The sequence below is a fragment of the Rhinolophus ferrumequinum genome, chromosome 11 (genome assembly GCF_004115265.2).
Source record: "Rhinolophus ferrumequinum isolate MPI-CBG mRhiFer1 chromosome 11, mRhiFer1_v1.p, whole genome shotgun sequence".
NCBI classification, from domain to species: domain Eukaryota; kingdom Metazoa; phylum Chordata; class Mammalia; order Chiroptera; family Rhinolophidae; genus Rhinolophus; species Rhinolophus ferrumequinum.
Window position 1 is genome coordinate 46,191,026 of NC_046294.1, and position 20,636 is coordinate 46,211,661.

Here is a 20,636-nt window from a genome sequence, read left to right on the forward strand (position 1 = left end):
GGCCTGACACAATGTACACAACTTTAATGAATGAGGTAAACTTATTAGAGAAATGTTTCCTAAGCCAATATTGCAAAAAATGCATATCAGTAAGTGTACCTTGAAACAGGGGCAACAGTGACAAAGCCTGTTCCTTGCTCAAATTCATTTACTAAATACTGAAAACAGGAGTACCTGAAGAGAGGCTCACAAGACATCCTGCTATCCTGGATCCCAGACTCTGATATAATATTTGCTTTTGTATCCTCATCAGTAAATATCATTATCAAATAATGATAATGATATTTCCTATTTAAAGAATGGGTGTGTTTTAATGTGTACAAAACTTAGCACAAAGTCTGGGGTATAATAAACAACAAATATATTTGTTATTGCTTCTGAACCAAAAACTGATTTTCTTGTAATTTCCCCTGTTGTGCCTACTCTGTGCCCCTCCTATCATTCGGAAATAAACTCCATCTCCTCTTTAATATGAGAGTGCTTTAGATCTTTGCATAAGATGTCATGTGCCTTTGAAAGATTGGAGATCTACTGAGACACTAAAGGACTGAGGAAATAATTGAGAGACAGTGAGGAAAGAGTATACTGAGCAACAGATCACAGTGTATACTGAGGGACAGAAAGCAAGGATGAGCGACAGACTGAAGGATGATGAGTCTGAAGAATGAAGGAAGGTACAATGAGGGACAGGTAGGAGAAGGATGAGAAACAGTGAAATGGTGGCTTAATAAGAATATGCTGAGGGGGAAAGTTGAGGTGAACCATGGTTCAAGAAGTATGAGAGGCTATAAGACCTTGAGAAAATGGAAGAAGAATGGGGGTGTGGTGAACGCTGGTGATAAAGATGTTGAAGGACAGAATAAGGCAAGCTGAGTGTCAGAGAGAAAGAGGGGTGTGAAACTTAGAGGAAGGAACTCAGGAGCAGAAGATGGGGCAAATGTGAGGCAGAGGGACAGGATGAAGGGCCTGGACAATGGGTAAGCTAAAGTCAGAGAGAGGGTTGCTGAAAGACTGAGAATAGAGAGATGGATGGCAGAAAGACATAGAGAGAGAACTGGGGATTGGAAAGAGACTGAGGAACAGTAAAGTGGACCGCCAATGAATAAATTGATAGGAAGCTGAGGGACTGAGAGAGGATGGGTAGGAGCAGAGGGAGAAACAGAGAGAGAGGAAGAGGCAGAGTAGGAGGTTTGAGAAGAGAAAATCTCTTGTAAGACAACAGAAGAGGGAGGGCTGGGCAGCAGAGAAGATGGGGAATGGAAAATGTGGAGAGTCACCAAGGGACTGACATGGGGAAGCATGAGGAACAGAGGGAGGATGAGGTATTGCAAAGCCTGAGGTTGGTACCCTAAAGAAGGAGGCCAGAGAAATTCCCACAGCCCTTTGCTCACTCTTTTCATCTCAAGGCCACTGGACAGGGAAGAATCCATCTAGTCATGTGGCCCTCTAGACACAGATTCATTAGTCAGTATCATGTGGTGGTTAAGGAAGTAGTTCTGGAATGAAATCTGCATTCAAATCAATATTTATGAACTCTATGATTATGCAAATTACTTGCTTAATCTTAGTTTTCTCACTTGAAAAATTGAGACAATTATTATACCTTCTTTGGAGGTTATAGAGTCATTTATATGCAATTCTAGAGGTGGTGCAGTTAGAACCATACACACAATAGACGTAGATCATTATTATTTTCAGTTTCCAACACTACCTTCTTATTGAAAGTTCTCCATAAAAATTATCTACCATATGACAGCTACAGACCTTCCCTGCTTGTATGCAGGGGGCTCTATGGGACAGTTAGTAGGCGATCTGACAACAGTGATAATAAAAAACTCAGGGTTGGGAGCTCTGAGCTCTTAAGTATTTTTTGGATAAGCCAGCCACATATGACTTGGTGAAGTGACCCAACCCCTCTGCTCTGCATCTTAACTTTATTCTGTGACAGAGTTCACACATTCCCTCCTGCCTTTCCAGGAAAACTATTTTGTCTAATGGGACTGTGGAAAGTAGTGCTCTGAAGTGTTGGAAGCTGAATCAACTAGGGCAGAGTTGTTGAGATTATAACTCCTTGCCTGCCACATCCTGTACCAATTCACATCAAAGTGCATCCCAGTCACAATTCTGGTCTCTCTTTACACTCTCAAAGATCATGGTGAGATACAATAGAACAGCAACTCTAACCACAGACTGGCCATTGTCCTGGAAGCTGCCCTACCCCATAACTCTACTTATAACTCTACTTATAGGTCTGCTAGATAAGAGGTATCAGAGAGGTCATTGGATTGACTGCCTTTATCCACAAACCAAAGGACCTTCAGTAACTTACTGGTCCCTTGCTATCAGTAGCTTCTTTCCTGAGCCCTGCAGCACTTCTCACTCCTCTCCCAGCCTCTTCTGACTGGCTCAGGATCTGCTGCACTGGCAATTATAAAGCTATCTGTCTTCCTTTGGGTCTTAGGCTCTCAGAGGAAACTCCTTAGATGGATGCAGACCTGACAGACAAAAAAGAGGGATCAACATCCTCCCAGAACTTAATTATGGGGAGCCCCAGTTATCTTCCATAGAAACTTAGTGACCCATAGGTACCACCATGATATATTTTAGCAGATCAGATTATCATTCATTTTCTTCTCCCACTGTCTGCTATTATTACAAGAAAAATTATTAGTTGACCCTCAGTCCTTCTTTCTGTGATCCTCTCTTTAAGCTTCCCTTTGAAACTCTCCTTCTCACCAAGTAGTTAGTCATGCTCATTCATTCAGCAAATATGAGAAGACTACAAGCTTTGGGCCATATATTTGCATGTAAAGATTAATAAAACACAGTATCTGCCTTTGTGAAAATAATTATCTTTTCAGGGCTCAGGAACCTCTGAATTCCTAAGTCCATGATAAGAACTTGAAAATTTTATTGATTAAGCAGATTCAGCACGTTTTCTATTGGGCCTTGGATCAGGCAGGAAAAGTAGTGGTTTATATACAAGGTATTCCATGGCCCAGAGCTGTGAAGAGAAACCCTAAGGAAGCACTTCCTTGTCACTGTAAATTTAGTCTATGGCAGAGAGGGTGGGAGGGCTCCGAACGCCTGAGCTAGGCAGAACTAGGAAAAGTATGGAGACACCCCTTTGGTGGATGCCATCAGAAAGGGGTCTTCTCTGGCTTCCTGGATGTGAAGAGGGAAAGCTTCCCTAGAAATGAAAAGAAGTTCTCTTCCTTAGCTTTGGATCCCACTTTATGCATTTATGGACCCAGGATTTCATTTAATATTTATTTATTGAGTATCTACTATCTGCCAGGCATTGTATTTAGAGATTTACTGGTAAACACAACATGCATACTTTTCCAAGGAGCTTAATTTAGTAATCTACTCTGGAGGGGAAGAAAGAAGCTAAACTAAAACCCAAAATAGTACACTAATATGTACTATTATGTCACACATTAATATGTGTGTGACAAATGTCACAACGGGAAATACAGTGTACTGTGGGAACAGACCGATGAAGCATCTGTTCTGATATTGGAGAGGGAGCTTGCCATTGAAAATGTCTTTAGGAAGCAACTTCAATGCTGAGAGTTCAACATGAATTTCATTCAGTCAATGGTAGGTGCAGTCTTCTCTGCCAATTTTACAACCTTCTGAGCAATGTGACTACGACTTAGACATGTTTGATGTAGTTTCCTTCATTGAAGCTTTATTGCATTGCACACCATTGTACAAGATCTCACAACTAACAGAAGAAAACACTGATTTTAGCTTGAAGTCAGACCTGAGGTTGTAGGACTCAAGAGACCACAGATGGTAAAATCAGAAATGAAAAGAGTCAGAGGTGGGGTCAAGGGCTTCTACCAGATAAGCAGGGCCAGAAGGGAGCACATCTTCAGAAAGATTTGAAAGAATTCTGTCTGAATCAGCCATTTGGGAAGAGTATGAAGTTTTGATCCTTCCAATGTGACTCAAGAGTCCAAAGGATATTGCTTAGCCAGCATCGAAACCAAAGAGAAGGAGCTTGGCCAGGTAGAAATGAGGGAAGCAGTCATAAGGGGTCATGGGAGGAGGTAAATTTCTTGAAGTGAATTAGAACTGGCATTTATCTGTTTTCTGCCAGGATCTGTTCTGGGTGCATTTTTAGGTATTGTTCCTTTTTAGTTTTTGTTTAGTTTCATTTTAGTTTTAGTTTTTGCACAATGATGATGACCCTCAACAGAGTCTCCCTCTGAGCAGCTTTTGATTCTACTCAAAATGCTAGGTGTCATATATAGGAGAAGGCATTATCACTTAAGCAAGAGAAGGTCAGCATTATTAACTCATAACTCAGGAAAGAAATTCACTCATATTTTATTTAGGACAATGGAAAAAAATCTTGGGAAACACAGGATGTAATAATAGGTATTCAATGCTATAAATTCTTAGTCTGACTGGGGACTTTCTTCTGGGCACTCAGCGGAATTTTTAGCTCTAGGACTCAACACCGGCCTTTCCAAAATCCAGGAGTTTCCTGATAGCATGATGGATCTTCTTGGTCTTAATACTTTATATTATTAAGCATGGGAGGCACAAAAAGGTAGACATTTGCCGAGAATGGGGACAGCAGATGCGGCATGCTTCCCAAAGTAGTACACTAGGATAGCCCCACCATAGGCACACAGAATACTAACATGGTACAGAGGTGTGAGGTACATGTTTGGAAGATTTAATGCCATTCCTCCTGGGAGGCCAGTCTTTCCTCTGTGTGTAGGATGACTCCATAGGACAGCCCAATGAGCACCAGGTCCAGCATCACAGCGAACACCACCGGTGTCAGCCCATACAGGTTGTTGAAGGCGGTGTCTGTGCAGGCCAAGTATATCACCTGGTGTAGACAGAAAGAATGAGAGAGGATTTGAGGCCTACAATAGGGAAAAGTCTTCAGGAGGAGGCTAATAGGAACAAGGGCCACCGGTCCCTGGAAAATGACAACCAGGCCTGCTCTGACCACGTGCTGGTCAGTGGTAATGACAGTATTTCAGGAGCTGGCAGATGGCCACAAAGCAGCCAAAGGACATGACAAGGAGCACTGAGGACTCCGTGAAGCAAAATGAGTGGATGCAGAACACTGAATTTAACAGTCTTCCAAGTAGATACCGTGGGAGTTGAGTCAAAAGATTCCCATAGTGGGCAACATGGCTATTGACACACTCAGGTCCATGAGGGCCAGAGAGGATAGTAGTTAGTACATGGGTGTGTGGAAACGAGGGCTGGTCTTAATAATGGTCAGAATGAAACAATTGTCTGAAATGGCCATCAGGTACATAAGGAAAAAGAGGATGAAAATCCAATGTTTGTTGGCTTCCAATCCAGGATAGCTGATGAAGTAGAACATGGAGCTAACCTAAGAGATGTTGGACAGGAGCATGATTTGAGGACTGAGGTGATATTGGGCTGGCATTCCTCATGGACTGACCTGAAAAGAAACAGGTATTTCTAGTTATTAATTTTTTGCTTCATTAATATTTACACTGTTACAAGCAGAAATGTCATCATCATCATCTTTGTACATCCTCTACTTCACTGTTATTAATTCCACCATCCTCACCACCTGATTGAAACTTTCTTTGATAGCACCATCCTTACAAGGTTTTCCTCAATATTTCTATTATTTTTATTCCGTTTTGTTTCTATCCATTGCTTACCTCTCCTTTTTAATTTTTTATTAAATTTATCAGGGTGACAATGATTAAATTACATAGGTTTCAAGTGTACATTTCTATAATACATAATCTATATATTGTATCGTGTGTTCACTACCCAGAGTCAGTTCTCCTTCCATCATTCTATACTTGACCCCCTTTGCCCTCTTCTACCATCCCCCCTTACCTTCTGGTAACCACTAAACTACTGTCTGTGTCTATGAGTTTTTGTTTCTCTGTTTGTTTGTCTTGTTCCTTTGTTGCTTTCAGTTTTACATCCTACATATCAGTAAAATCATATAGTTCTCGATTTTTTCTGTCTGACTTATTTTGCTTAGCATAATAATCCTCAAGATCCATCTCTGTTGTCACAAATGGCACTATTTCATCTTTTCTTATGGCAGACTGGTATTCCATTGTGTATATATGTACCACATCTTCTTTATCCAATCATCTATTGAAGGACATTTTTGTTGTTTCCATGTCTTGGCTACTGTGAATAATGCTGCAATGAACATAGGGGTACATATATCTTTTCAGATAAATGTTTTCAGATTTTTTTTTGGTAGATACCCAGAAGAGGGATTGCTGTGTTATATGGTAATTGTATTCTTAAGCTTTTGAGGAAACTTCATACTGTTTTCCATAAGGGCTGTACCAATTTACATTCCCACCAGCAGTATATGAGGGTTCCTTTTTCTCCACTCCTCTCTGACACTTGTTATTCCTTGTCTTGTTGATAATAGCCATTGTAACAGATGTGAGGTGGTATCTCAGTGTGGTTTTGATTTGCATTTTCCTAGTAGCTAGTGACATTGAGTCTTTTTGTATATCTGTTGGCCATTTGCATGTCTTTTTGGGAGAAATATCTGTTCAGGTTGTCTGCCCATTTTATAATTGGATTGTTTGTTTTTTTGTTGTTGAGTTGTATGAGTATACATGCATATTTGGATATTAGCCCCTTATTGCAGGTGTTGTTTGCAAATATCTTCTCCCATTTGGTTGGTTGCCTCTTTGTTTTGTTGATGGTTTCTTTTGCTATTCAGGAGCTTTTTAGTTTGATATAGTTCCATCCATTTTTTTTTTTTTGCTTTTATTTCCCTTGCCTTTGAGGTCACATTCATAAAAATCAATGTACAAAAATCTATTGCATTGCTATATACTAACAATGAAATTTCAGAAAAAGAAATGAAAATAAACAATTCCTTTTGCGTTGCAACAAAAAGCATTAAATACTGAGTAGTAAACTTAACAAAAGATGTGAAGGACCTATACACTGAAAACTATAAGACACTATTAAAAGAAATTGAAGGAAACACAAAGAAATGGAAAGATATTCTGTGTTCATGGATTGGAAGAATCAACATAGTTAAAATGGCCATATTACCTAAAGCAACATACAGATTTAATGCAATCCCCATAAAAATCTCAATGACATTAAAAAAAAATAGAACAAAACAATCATCAGATTTGTGTGAAATCACAAAAGACCCTGAATAGCTGAAGCAATCCTAAGAAAAAAGAACAATGCTGGAGGTATCAAAATCCCTGACTTCAGTTTTTATTACAAAGTGACAATAATCAAAACAGCATGATATTTGCAGAAAAACAGACACACTGCCCAATGGAACAGAATTGAGAATCCAGAAATAAACCCACATATATATGGGCAGATAATTTTTGACAAAGAAGCCAAAAACATACAATGGAGAAAAGAAACCTCTTCAATAAATCATATTGGAAAAATTGGAAAGCCATATGCAAAAGAATGAAATGAGTCTGTTATCTGTCTGTCACCATATACCAAAATTAACTCAAAATGGATCAAAGACCTAAATACAAGACTTGAAACAATAAATTGCATAGAAGAAAGCATAGGTACTAAACTTATGGACCTTGGATTCAAAGAGGATTTTATGAATTTGACCTCAAAGAGAAGGGAAGTAAAAGCTAAAATAAATCAATGGGACCACATCAAACTAAAAAGCTTCTGCACAGCAGAAGAAACCATTGGCAAAATAAAGAGGCAACAAAATGAATGGGAGAAGATATTTGCAAACAATGCCTCGGATAAAGGGCTAGCATCCAAAATATATAAGGAACTCATACAACTAAACAACAAACAAACAAACAACCCAATTAAAAAGGAAAGCCTCTTCAATAAATCGTATTGGAAAAATTGGAAAGCCATATGCAAAAGAATGAAATGAAACTGTTATCTGTCTGTCACCATATACCAAAATTAACTCAAAATGGATCAAAGACCTAAATACAAGACCTGAAACAATAAATTACATAGAAGAAAGCATAGGTACTAAACTTATGGACCTTGCTTTTAGAAAGGATTTTATGAATTTGAGCTTATTTCTTAATTATAGCCATTCACATCCCGGGAAATTTTCTGACCATACTCTTTGTTCCTCCTCAGGCAATATCATCACTCTCATGACTTTTTACCATCTATATGTTAACGAGTATCAAATATATTTCTGTAACTTTTCTTTTTTGATTTCTAGGCTCGTATTCATAGCAGCACGCTGAGCGCCTTCACTTACATGTTTTATAGTTATCTCAAAAGTATGTCAAAAATTTAATTTATAATCACTTCCCTCAGCAGCATTTTCATTTATTTGTTTTTATCAACTTAGTAGTAGAAATGTGGACCTCAGAAGTAAGTTGGGGAAGAAAGATAAATTTGAAAGATATTAGCACACAAGCTGGATGAGGAAACCTAAGAAGTAAGTGTAGAGAGAAGTTTCTAGTATTGAATCTTAGACAAATCTAAAATTTAGAGGCCAAAATAGACATAAATAAAATAGATTAAGGGGGAAAATTGCCAGTTAAGAACAAAATCAGAGTGTGGTCTTGTATGAGTTTCAAAAGGGATCAATCAATTCCATATAATGTTGCTAAGGGGTCAAGCTAATAAATACTGAGAAGTGATCAAAGACTTTAACAATATGCAACTCATGGTTGATCTTGAGAAGAGCAGTTTTACTAGAGTGGTTGGGAAGAAAATTTGATTCTAGTGTGTTTGTGAGAGAAAGAGGAAGAGTGAGAGAACAGATGTACTAGGGCTACGTAGTAGGATTCCGGGCAGTGATGAAGGCCATTTGAGGTTTATAAATTCAGAGTGGAACTAGACAGCATTTAGGTGTGCTTTCAGTCACTACAGTTATCTGCTCCAATGCAGGAGAGAACCATGTGGAGAGTTGAATTGAACTAGATTGAAGTTAGGTAGCTGGCATGCCTGAAGTTAATGGTATATGTAAAGGTGTGCTTCTGACGATGTACAGTAGACACAACCCGGATAAAAAGAAAAATTAAAACGTGAGAGAGTAAGAAACAGAGAAAATGGATCTGGTTTCTAGAATATGGGATCGGACTGAGTTACTGATTTAAGATAAAGGACACAGTCCTTGATGAAAGGAGGTCAGGAGCAGAAAACGAGGCTGCTATTTGGATTAAAGCAGAGACTATGGAAAATCACTGAGAATGAATTATATCTGGATCAGTAATGGAAAGAGAAAAATGAGTCAGTGCTAAAATCTTTAGTGAATAAACTGATGTGAATAGAAAGTTGGTGGATGCAACAAGGAGGGATAGCGATGATTTATTCATAACTGATTTCTTTGCAATAGTTGTATCTTACGCCTATGCCTTTATTTCTAAAGCTCTCTTGGAATTCTTGATGCCAGTACCTGTTGACTTTCTTCTAATTTTTATGACAGCTCCTTTTCAATCCCTTCCATCCATTAATCAAATATTTGTGTTACTCAGTTGGGATCCTGGTTTCTAAGACTTCATTTTGCAAATGAAAATAATAAGTAAGGCATAACGTGGGAAATCCACTTGCCTAAGGTCATTCACACATTTAGGGCAATAGTCAGAATTAGAACTCAGACCACTTCCTTTCAGGATTACTGCTTTCTTTGACACCTGTACATCCTTCTCTCCCTGATTTTTTTCTCTTTATTCTCATGTGTCCCATGTCTCACCAGCAGTTGCTAATGTTAGAAAAGGTAAGTCGAGGTAATTTGTATAGGAAAAGGAAGAGGGTAGGCAGGATGTCACCGAGGTCAGTGAAAGGCATCAGACTGTGGCTGTCAGGGAAGGATTTATTCTCTTTCCCCTGTATGTGTGAAATGCTATGGCTCCAGCTGGGAGAAGCTGAGGGCAAACAAAGAGTCCCCAGGACTGGAAGCTATGTAGGCAGGAACCATCATTACTCTCCTCGGCCTCCATCCCTCTCTCCTTCCACTGGTTCACCTGAGCCCGAAGAGCCCTAACTTTATAGGGTTTAGTCTCCAGGCTTTGCCTTCAGGAAAAGTGGTACTGCCTCACACACTTTTTCCACTTTATGAAAAAACTAATCCCAGTCACCTGCCAACTCATTTGTCTCCTCCTTCTGTTCATTACAATAGACCCATCGTTGGCCAGAGGCTGGATGTGGTATATGGAGATTATCCATGCAACTCCCCATCGGCTCTAAACTGCCACCTTCCTGGAGGCATCACAGCTCCCACTGCCCCAATGTCCTCTTACTCTTGCACTCATTTTCACACTTACTTTTGTATTTCCTTTTACAAGATTATTCATTTGCCTTTTGTCTCTGCCAGTCACGGTATCTTTAAGCCCAGAGCAAAGGTCAGCCAGATAAAAACCTTTCCTATGCACTCCCACCCCAAATATATGTCCAGGCCAGTGTCTCAAACTTTTTCAAGGTTCTCCATTCAACTTTATTTAAAAAAATTAGTTTCAGGTGTACAAAACTCTTTCAACAAGCCCTACTACAAGCCGTTCTTCCCCAATATTTCCTCTCTTCTTGCCTCCTTCACTCTTCTGGTAGCAAATATTATCATCTTTTAGAAAAGTCAGTTTGTATTTCTTCTTCTTCTGTGTTACAGCCTCAGTGTGGTTAAGTTATATGCACATTTCTCTTCCCTTTCAACACACACACACACACACACACACACACACACACACACAAAGTGGCATGAACAAAGCGTTATATTATATCCTTCAAATGGGATGGTTGATCAGAGTTATGTGAGGATGAACCTCTCCCAAATGGGGCATATAGATCCAAAGTAAGGATAGAGGCCCACGAAGCTTATGACATGCCGGTGTGATCAGAATACACACAGATAGGAAGTGGCACCACCTTAGACCACGTAAACAACTAGTGGTTACAGCCAGAGGGTACGCAGGCTGAGTGAGAGTGACAGGACAGGATGCAGAGAGCAAGACACCTTACCAAATTATAGTTTATAAAGAGGTTCTGGCTCTGGTACAAAAGAAGAGAGCTGAACGTTTTCATTTTGGCATCTAGGAGAGGAAACTCCTACCAGAAAAAATTGAGAAAATCCTCCCTTTACTTTGAGAACCTAATTTTGGCGGCTACCTAAGGGAAGCCTTGTGAGGGATAGGATAGGATAGGATAGGATCGCAGCAACAATGCTGCTATTGTGATGATGAACAACTATTACTATCATTTGGGAGCATCTATCATATGAGAGGATACAATAAGTATCATAAGTGCCACCAAAGAGATGGACATGAGATGCGTGGGTGATAACCACCCTGTCACGCAGGGCGGCCTGTGGGTCTCTGCTCCTGCTCCCCACATAAGAACGCAGGATGTGGCTAGGCCAAAAAGGAACACCCATGGAGCCATAGGTAGGGGAGTCATACCAGTATAGTCTCACTGGAGGCTGGATTCACACGACGTGCGACCTGCTGTACACTTTTCTGCCAACTGACCGACTCTCCTCAACTCCCCTCGACTCTCCTCCCAACTCCACTCCCCAACGCAGCCGCGGCAGTTATATTAGTGGCCAATGGCTAACTGGCTACAGCTGACGGCCAACTAGCCACAACCGATGGCGATCTACTACCCGAGTCAGCACTCCCCGACGTGAGGCCGAGACCCTGGAAACTGCTCTCTGGGGATCTGTCCCCACACACCCCATCTGGGAGGCCCAGGGAAAGTACTCAAAACTGAGCTATGAAGACTAAGAATTAACCATAAGGTAGGGTTTTATAGAAAGTATTTCCAGGAAGAAGGAATAGTATAAGCTGGGGCATTGAGGTGAGGACAACTTTATGTGTTCTGAGAAATATATTCATAAAATTCAAGAGAGGTAATGCTTTGGAATGAGACAGTAGAAGTATGTAGGGATAAGACTCTGAGGGGGTTTATATGACATGTCAAAGATTGTATACATATTGATGATTGAGCTTAAGAAGGCAGGGAATGACTCTGTGTGTGTGTGTGTGTGTGTGTGTGTGTGTGTGTGTGTGTGTGTATTATATATATGTGTATATATATATATATATTTGTAGCGTACATTGTTAGCAATATGTAGGGAGGATTTAAAGTCTGCACTGGACACCCATGTTATTTGGTATATATAGTTATGTGAGGCTATTTAACTGATAGTGTTCCACAGAGTTAAACAATGCTATGTAATGATAACTTGCCACTTATATAGAGACTTGTAATCTTTGCCTTATTATATTTTTTACTAGCATTTATATAACAGCTTTCTACTGTGCTTCTCTGAATTATATAATAATGAAGGACTAGTACTCAAGAAGTAGTCATTTATAAACAATACACTTAGCTCTTTTTGCTTTTTTATTCCCTAATGATCTTTAGATTAATTTTATCATATCACAAAACAATCCTATTTGAAAGTGAAATTATATTAAATGTCTTTATCAATTTTCATTCACTGTGCATCTTTAAGTGCTTATTCTGAAAATCCCTGAGCAGAGCCTTACAGATATACAGGTAAACATGACATGGTCTTGTCTTTACGAAGCTCACTTTTAGTAAAGAAAATAAGCAGTGTGACTAGCCCAGGCTAGGAAGGCAGAATTGATTTCAGAAGGCTGGCAGCAAGGAACAATCAGGGAATGGTCTTTGACTCCATCTCTGTCCCCAAGAGTGATGTTGAAATCTTGTTGATATGAAGTGAAGTGAACATGGGTATATGATAGGGAAGTTGAGTATCAATATATTGGTGTAAGTCATTCAGGCCTTAACTTTGAATGTATTACTAAATATCGAATCATTATTAAAAGTATTTAATATCGATCCGTTACTAAATATTTAAATTCATTACCAAAAGTAGTAATGCAAGAGTGTGCTTATTTGTATATGTGCTAGTGGTTTTTAGTGCATGTGATATTATTTGAACATGTGCCTGTGTGTGTGTGTGTGTGTGAGTGTGTGTGTGTGCGCGTGTGTGTGTGTGTGAGAGAGAGAGAGAGAGAGACAGAGAGACCTTGTCTCTGTGTGTGTATAAGAACATGACTGTCTTTGTCCACTCTCTCTGTCCACAAAAAGCACAATTGAGCCTATTCTGTATCAGAGATTGAAAATGCTTGTGGAAGAGAGAGGCAGGGATATATGTGGGCCTGGAAAGCCTGGCGAGCTTTTCAGGGTTCCAGTGTAAGTTATATTTAAGGGGTCCTTTATCCAGAATTGATACCTGGCCCACTTAGCCAGGCTTGGTGGGGTATGAGATTACTGTAGGAGAAGTGAAACAGCCAAGTCAATATACAAACTGTGGTTTTCCAGTGTTACCACCAGGGGGAGACTTCAGCCCAAAAGTGGGCTTAAATTCAAACCCTCCTCCATTCTCAACACTTCAAGAAAGTGGGAATTATTTTTTAATTGGATTGTTTGTTTTTGTTGTTGAGTTGTATAATTAAAAATTGGGCAAAGGACCTGGATAGACATTTCTCCAAAGATGACATACAAATGGCCAATAGACATGTGAAAGATGGTCAACATCACTAATCATCAGAGAAATGCAAATAAAAAGCACAATGAGATATCACCTCACATCAGTTAGAATGGCTATCATCAACAAGACAAATAATAATAAGTGTTGGAGAGGCTGTGGAGAAAAAGGAACCCTCATACACTGTTGGTGGGAATGCAGATTGGTGCAGCCGTTATGGAAGGCAGTGTGGAGGTTCCTCAAAAAATTAAGAACAGAATTACCACATGACTCAGCAATCCTCTGTTGGGTATCTACCCAAAAAATCTGAAAACATTTATGTGAAAAGATATATGTCCTCCAATGTTCACTGCAGCATTATTTACGGTGGCCAAGATATGGAAACAACCAAAATGTCCTTTGATAGATGATTGGATAAAAATGTTGTGGTATATATACACAAAGACATACTATTCTGCCATAAGAAAAGATGAAATAGTGCCATTTGTGACAACATGGATGGATCTTGAGATTATAATGCAAAGCGAAATAAGTCAGAAAAAGTCAAGAACCATATGACTAACTTCACTGATATGTGGGATATAAAACTGAAAGCAACAAAGAAACAAGACAAAGAAACAAAAACTCATACACATAGACTATAGTTTAGTGGTTACCAGAAGGTAAGGGAGGAGGGAGGTGGTAGAAGAGGGTAAACGGGGTCAAATATATGGTGATGGAGGGGAACTGACTCTGGGTGGTGAACACACAATGTGATATATAGATGATGCATTACAGAAATGTATACTTGAAACCTATGTAATTTTGCTAACCATTGTCACTCCAATACATTTGAATTTAAACAAATAATGTCTAGTAGCAGACAAAAAAAGAAAACATAAAACTGGGTCTTATATAACATAATATAATATAAGACCCGGTCTTATATTAATTTTGCTCCAAAAGACGCATTAGAGCTGATTGTCTGGCTGGGTCTTATTTTCGGGGAAACTGGATATTAAGTGCATTATTAATATATATACTAATGCATTTCATCATTAAAGCAATCCAATAATGTGGATACTATTAGTATCCCCATTTAAAGTTGAACAGATTGAAACACAGAAAGATGAAATGATTTGTTAAAAAGTACACAGCCAGTAAGTGTGTACTGGTTGATCCCAAAACCACTGTACTAGATTGTGTATTGAGAAGCATGTGATGATGGGTTTTCAGAAAGATAAAGAGGTCATAGCTGGATTACCTACTCTGGGTCAGTTAAGTAATTGATTGAAGATGCAACAAATCTGAGTGAACTGGGGGCTCCATAAGAGCAAAGAGCCACGTGAAGCTTAAGTTGCTTGTGAGGTATAATTGGATAAAGAAGGGTAGCTTTGCCTTGGTAGAAGTAAAACTTTGAGGAATGTCTGACTACTTACTAACTACTGAGAAAGGCTTGAGAAATGTTTAGTCTCAATTGCAACTTGGATATGAGCCACTAGATCATAAAAATAGATATAGGCAGAATGCATAAGTAAAAGAATACATTTGAATACTTATATGGAGCCAGTGTGTCTCCTAATATACCAGCACATCAGAAACATTATTTTTCTTTTTAATTTCAAAAACCTCTGTTAGGAATGGTTTTATTCCAGTTAATGAAATAACTAAAATTTAGTGGTTAAGTGACTTTGCAATGTTATATGCCTGTATGTGGCAGAGCTTCTCTTACATCTGAACCATATGAGACTTGAGAGACTGTCCTCTGCCCTGTTCCAAGAGTGCTTTATCTTGAATCATTCACTGTAGGCGGAGGCAGCAGTATTCGCAAAGCTTAGGAGGGGAATGGTTGGAGACCATAAGGCTGTGCCCAAGAGATAAGACTCCAAGTCCTGGGAGGGACTGAAAGTTTGGGCCTGTTTTCTCATGGCTCAGATAGCACACCACCCCAACCCGCCCAAACCTGCATGCACAGGAACTCCTAGGGGTTAGTCACTGATGAGGAATTATTTCCCTGAATTCAATATTTTATCCCTGAGACTTTGGGTCCCAGGGGAACATCTTGATTTCTCTTCTTCCTTTGACATCCTACACACAGACAGACCTTCCCTTGGGCTCCTGTTTTGATCTTCACTCCTGTCTCCCTGACTCTCCCTCCTTGTCTTCTATACTTCCTTCACAAATTTTCCTTCCCGTCTATTCCACTGACCTTTAACCTCCCACTTAAGGATTGTTCTGTCCTCTTCATTCATTATTTCTTGTCTTGCCCACTTGGGCTGACCACTAAGTCATCTAATCCTTAGTGCAAAGGACAAGCAGTGCTTGTCCCTTAGGCACTCTTGTGTTAGCATGTGGCCCACAAACATGTTGATTGCCTAGCTTCTCCACAGGTTGGTTGATGGATCCTAAGTCTCCCTCTAACTAGCACCTAGCAGTGCTTCAACTCTTGTGGTTCCCAGTGCTGGTGATAATGCTGGGCCTCTTCTCTCCAACTTACATTCATGCCTCTATAGCCAAAACCAGGCTTCTCAGAGACACAGAGTGCCAGGCAGAGGCCCTCTAAGAATGGTTGGGGAAAAAAAACCTCATCCTGCCATTCTGACGGTTTATATTGAGCATCTATGATGTTATAGAGAATGTTGATTTCAGTGAAGGTCGTACCTGACCCTTAAAGTTACACATAAATAAAAAAAAATTTTTAATGTGTAATTTAAATGTGTCACATTTTGTTCAATCAAATCAGCTGTGTTGTATTGTAATGTTAAGTCTTACCAGTGTCTCAGTATACCTGGAATGGCATGAAGCCAGTAGCAGATTCACACCCAGAACCCTGTCAGGGCAACAGGATGACATGTGTATCCCACTAATGTTTTAATATATGCATATGCTTTAAGAAAGGACTTCTTTATAGTAGTAAACCCATATCTACTCTTCTGCATACAGGAGAAAATGGGTGCTGACTGGCAGGTCAGAATACATTGGGCTGTTTGTTAATCTATTATTATCTGAATGCATCTTGTTACAGTATTTTATGCCACGTAACTCTGATAACATATCGCCAGGCTGGAACCATGTTTTTTCTTTGACATCACTCTGTACTCTATAATCCCATTTGTTTCCAGCTGGCAAACACCAACGAGACTCACATAACAACTCTCTCAAGGCACCAAACCTGTTTCTGAGTGACCACCAGTTCTTTGGGTTCATTAGATACTTCTGTAGAATTATGATATAATAAAGACTTTATTTATTTCCTGATGAATACTGTATTTACTTCTGGAAATACGCAACAATTTAAAGCAGAGTATCAAACAACAAAGTCCTCAATGTCTGCCTCTGCTTTAATCTGAGACTCGTCTATTTGACAAGTTTTTCTTTCTGTTAGTCTATATCCTTGGTCATTATAGTGCCTCCCCTGCTCAACCCAATTTAAGCTCTTGGGGAGTAAATACCAGGTGGGTAAAGAGGAAGCAGTTTCAAACAGCTGAAGACAGCACCAAAGGAAACAGATAATCCATCCCAGAGTCCTGAATCCCACCAGATATATTTGCCTCTATTCCCATGAATCTTTAGCTTTTTACTTCCAAAATATACCTGCTTACTAGGGAGTGGAAGGCAGATTTTGGCTTTTCCCTGTTCCAAAAATCTGTAAGAGGAGATTATTCAGAAGCCATGTTTTTGGGGAGACTTTGGGATGTATTCCTATGGCCCACCACATCGTAACTAACATATTACTGCCTTTCTCTGTGAGTTCCAATAAATCAACTCTCTATATCCCACCCTACCCTGCCATACCCTGTTACTGAGCCTTCCAGGACAAGACACACTGGAGCCATTTACTGACTTGCTTATCAATCGTTTGTTCATCAGTGTCATAGTTGTGACCCTGGAATCTGAGCCTGGCCAAGTTCTTGGTTCTAACATCACTTCTTTAGATCATACCCAGAAGCCAAGCTTCGAGGGGCATTTGTTGCAGGAGGTTCTCCCCAAGGCCCATTTCTGCCTCCTCTCTCCTTTTTTATTTTCCCAGCCTTGGGGATTTGGAGCTTTGGAATAGTGGTCCTCCAAGGTCTCATCCTGTGTCCTGGTTTGGGCGTTAATTTTGTCACCAGGAAGGTGATTAATTTTAAACATCATGTAGGGATAGGAAAGAAGAGGTAGGGAGGATGACCTTTATGCTCCAGGTTTTTTTAGAGAACTCCCAGGACCTTGCCTCTATAGTGAAGCACATATGAATATAAAAATCAGAGCAGGGCATTAAATTGATCTATCAGGAAAGTTTCCCTCCCTACCTCCCTTGACCCTACTCTTCAGATGTTCAGCTGGGACCATCATGATCCCAGAGCTCTTCTCTGTTTCATAGGACTAACTCCATCAAAGAGAAACTGAAGTTCCCAGTCCTTTATATCTTATAAGTTCTTTCTCTGATCTCTCCATTCCATCTCAGTACTATAGGGAAGGATGGAAAGAGAAGAGAGAAACCTTTGAGGGTGTCAATCAAATGTAACCACTTGAAGGCTTTATAAAAGATATTGTTATCCTAATACCTTTTATATTAGTCTTCTATGGCAGGTCCCAGCATTGTTGGGTATAGAAAGAAAGTCAAGGAAGATTTCCTTTGATGAAACATAGATCCCTCGAATTCATTTCCAAGACCATGGGGAAAGGATGAACTCTGACTTAAAGAATCGCGATCTTTTATTTTTTAGGGAATTAGATGAGAATACAACTTAGGATGCCCAAACATTTGAAGGCATTACAGAGAATAATAACAGTGACATAAAGAAAAGAACCAACAAACATACAGAGAGACATTGGTCACTTTAAGTTTCATTCATTTTAATAAAAATTATATTTTATTAAATATTATGTTTCTATAATACAGTAGGGAACAAGACCTATGATATCATTATCCTCCTGGAGCACACAGTCTAGAAGCTATGAAAGGAGAAACACAAATGTCACACATAATTACAGACAGACACAAAGTTGAGCTGAGTAAAAACAAACAAGTAAACAAATAAACCAACAAACAGTCTCTTGAACTGATCTGGTAAACATCATTTACTATCCTGGAAGCTGCTAAAGATCTGGTTTCATGTTTTCTCCATGTTACTCATAAATCCAGGGAATTCTGGGCAATTTTCACCTTCCTGTGACCAAGAGTGGGTGCAAAAGTCAGAGACTACTTTGAATGCCAGTGTGACAGAGCCCAGAGACAAGGTCCATCTATATGAAAGGAAGTGACTAGTCACTGGATCACCTCTTGTGTAATCCTTACATTTCATATTCTATCTTCTGTTCATGAGAATGTCTCTTTGATTCACTTTAAAATCTGTCACTTGAGTCATGGGTACTGGCTCTTTGGCTGGCTGTAGAACAATGAACTTTTTCTGCCATGCCTCGACTGTGAACAAAATCAACTTTAATAGATACTAGGAGCAAGAAAAGATCCTTTTTTCCTTCTAGACACAAGCATTGCCTCCATCCTATCCTTTTCTCCCCACTCACACACATGACCAATTCTTGCTCAGCTCTGGTATTTTGCACATTTCAGGAACACCCATCTAGCCTCACCTATGATGTGCTTCCAATCAGGAACCATAATACAATTTTACTATCTGAACATACCTATCTCTGTTCATCAGTGTCTGGGACTAACTCATCCAGACAATGGCCATCTGGATGAGAAAATATATGTCTGTTTATTATTATATAATTATATCTCTGTTGTTATATTATTTACATATATATTATTAATAATAATATTTAATAAATGTTTCTCAAAAATTTAAGTGAACAGACTTAGTTATACTTTTCCTAGAGTTGGCATATTGAACTGAGGACACGGTAAGTTTCATTGCTTCACTTAGTGCAATTCTCTAGATAGCAACTATCTCCATATCAATGAAGAAGCTAGATGAATATCTGAGGTCAAGAATCTAATTGCTATATCAAAGCCAATACATGCAGAACATATAGGAAAACAATGGGATTTGACAAAAACACTGGTGACCCATACCATAGATCCAAGAATAATATAGACTCACCAATACCATAGACTCACCAAACAGGGTGAATTAGTTGGGAAAGCAGTAAAACAGTTGGAAACTTGAGATATATGCTTAGTGTTGTATGCATATTATATCATATACAACTCAGCAACAAATAGGCAGGGTAACATGATGTTCTAAATTCCAGAGAGGCTGGTTTCTATTGAAATGCCTTCCCCCAGTTGCTCCTGTCAGCTTGTCCAAGTTCCCTGAGTTATTCCTCAAAGAGCAATAAGTCAAAGTTATGCTCTAGTATGACGCAGTGAGAATAAGCGAATTATTCCACTCTGGATCTGCTTGGTTTTAATGCTATAGATAACAGGGTTCATAAAAGGGGGGAAAAGGAAGTACACATAGCTCATTGTGATGTGGACAACATGAGGAGCATGTTTTCCAAACCTATGGATAAATGTCAGACCAACTACAGTGACATAGAAGACCAGGATACAGCAGATATGGGAGATACATGTGTTGAGGGCCTTGGCCCTTTCTTCTCCAGAAGCAATTCCCATGACAGTCTTGAGGATCAAAATGTAGGAAAAAGATATGATCAAAAAGTCCAACAAGACCATTGCAAATACAACCACAACTGGATAGAGACGATTGAAGGTGATGTCAGCACAGGCTAACTTGATGATATCTTGGTGTAGACAGAAAGCATGGGAAAGTACATGGGATTGACAATAGGGAAACCAGTGAAGGCGAATAATTATTGGCATAATTGACAGACCAGCCCTTGTTAATACCCCCATCCCAATCTTCATTACCCTGGTGTTGGTAAGGATGGAAGTATATCTCAAGGGGTTGCAGATGGCAACGAAACGGTCATAGGCCATGGCAAGCAAAACACCAGACTCCACAATAGAAAGAGTATGGATAAAGTAGGCCTGAGAGAAGCAGACCCCATGGCCAATCTCTCTTTGATTTAACCACAGGACACCCAGAACTGTGGGCATCGTGGTCAATGTCACTCCAAGGTCTGTAGATGCCAACATAGCTAAGAAATAGTACATGGGCTCATGGAGGTTATGATCACCCCTGATGAGAAAGAGAAGAGTGCCATTACCAAGAAGTATGGAGATGTAAACCACTAATAATGCAATGGCGATCCAGTGATGTACCTTCTCCATGCCTGGAAAGCCAGTAAGCAGAAATGGAGAAACAGTTGTGTTGAGCCACAT

At 39.6% G+C, this 20,636-nt stretch overlaps 1 protein-coding gene and 1 pseudogene across 1 annotated transcript; both read right to left on the reverse strand.

Moving 5' to 3' along the window:
- Positions 1 to 4,458: 4,458 nt before the first annotated feature.
- On the reverse strand, positions 4,459 to 5,428 carry LOC117029711 (olfactory receptor 51M1-like; annotated as a pseudogene).
- Positions 5,429 to 19,697: 14,269 nt separating this feature from the next.
- Positions 19,698 to 20,636, reverse strand: LOC117030773 (olfactory receptor 51B6). Its single transcript, XM_033120996.1, has one exon. It carries the CDS (start codon positions 20,634 to 20,636, stop codon positions 19,698 to 19,700), a length of 939 nt encoding a protein of 312 aa, XP_032976887.1.

Bases quoted from the DNA above. Each gene is read 5' to 3' on its own strand.
- LOC117030773 (XM_033120996.1), bottom strand. From the start codon at position 20,636: ATGTGGCTCAACACAACTGTTTCTCCATTTCTGCTTACTGGCTTTCCA.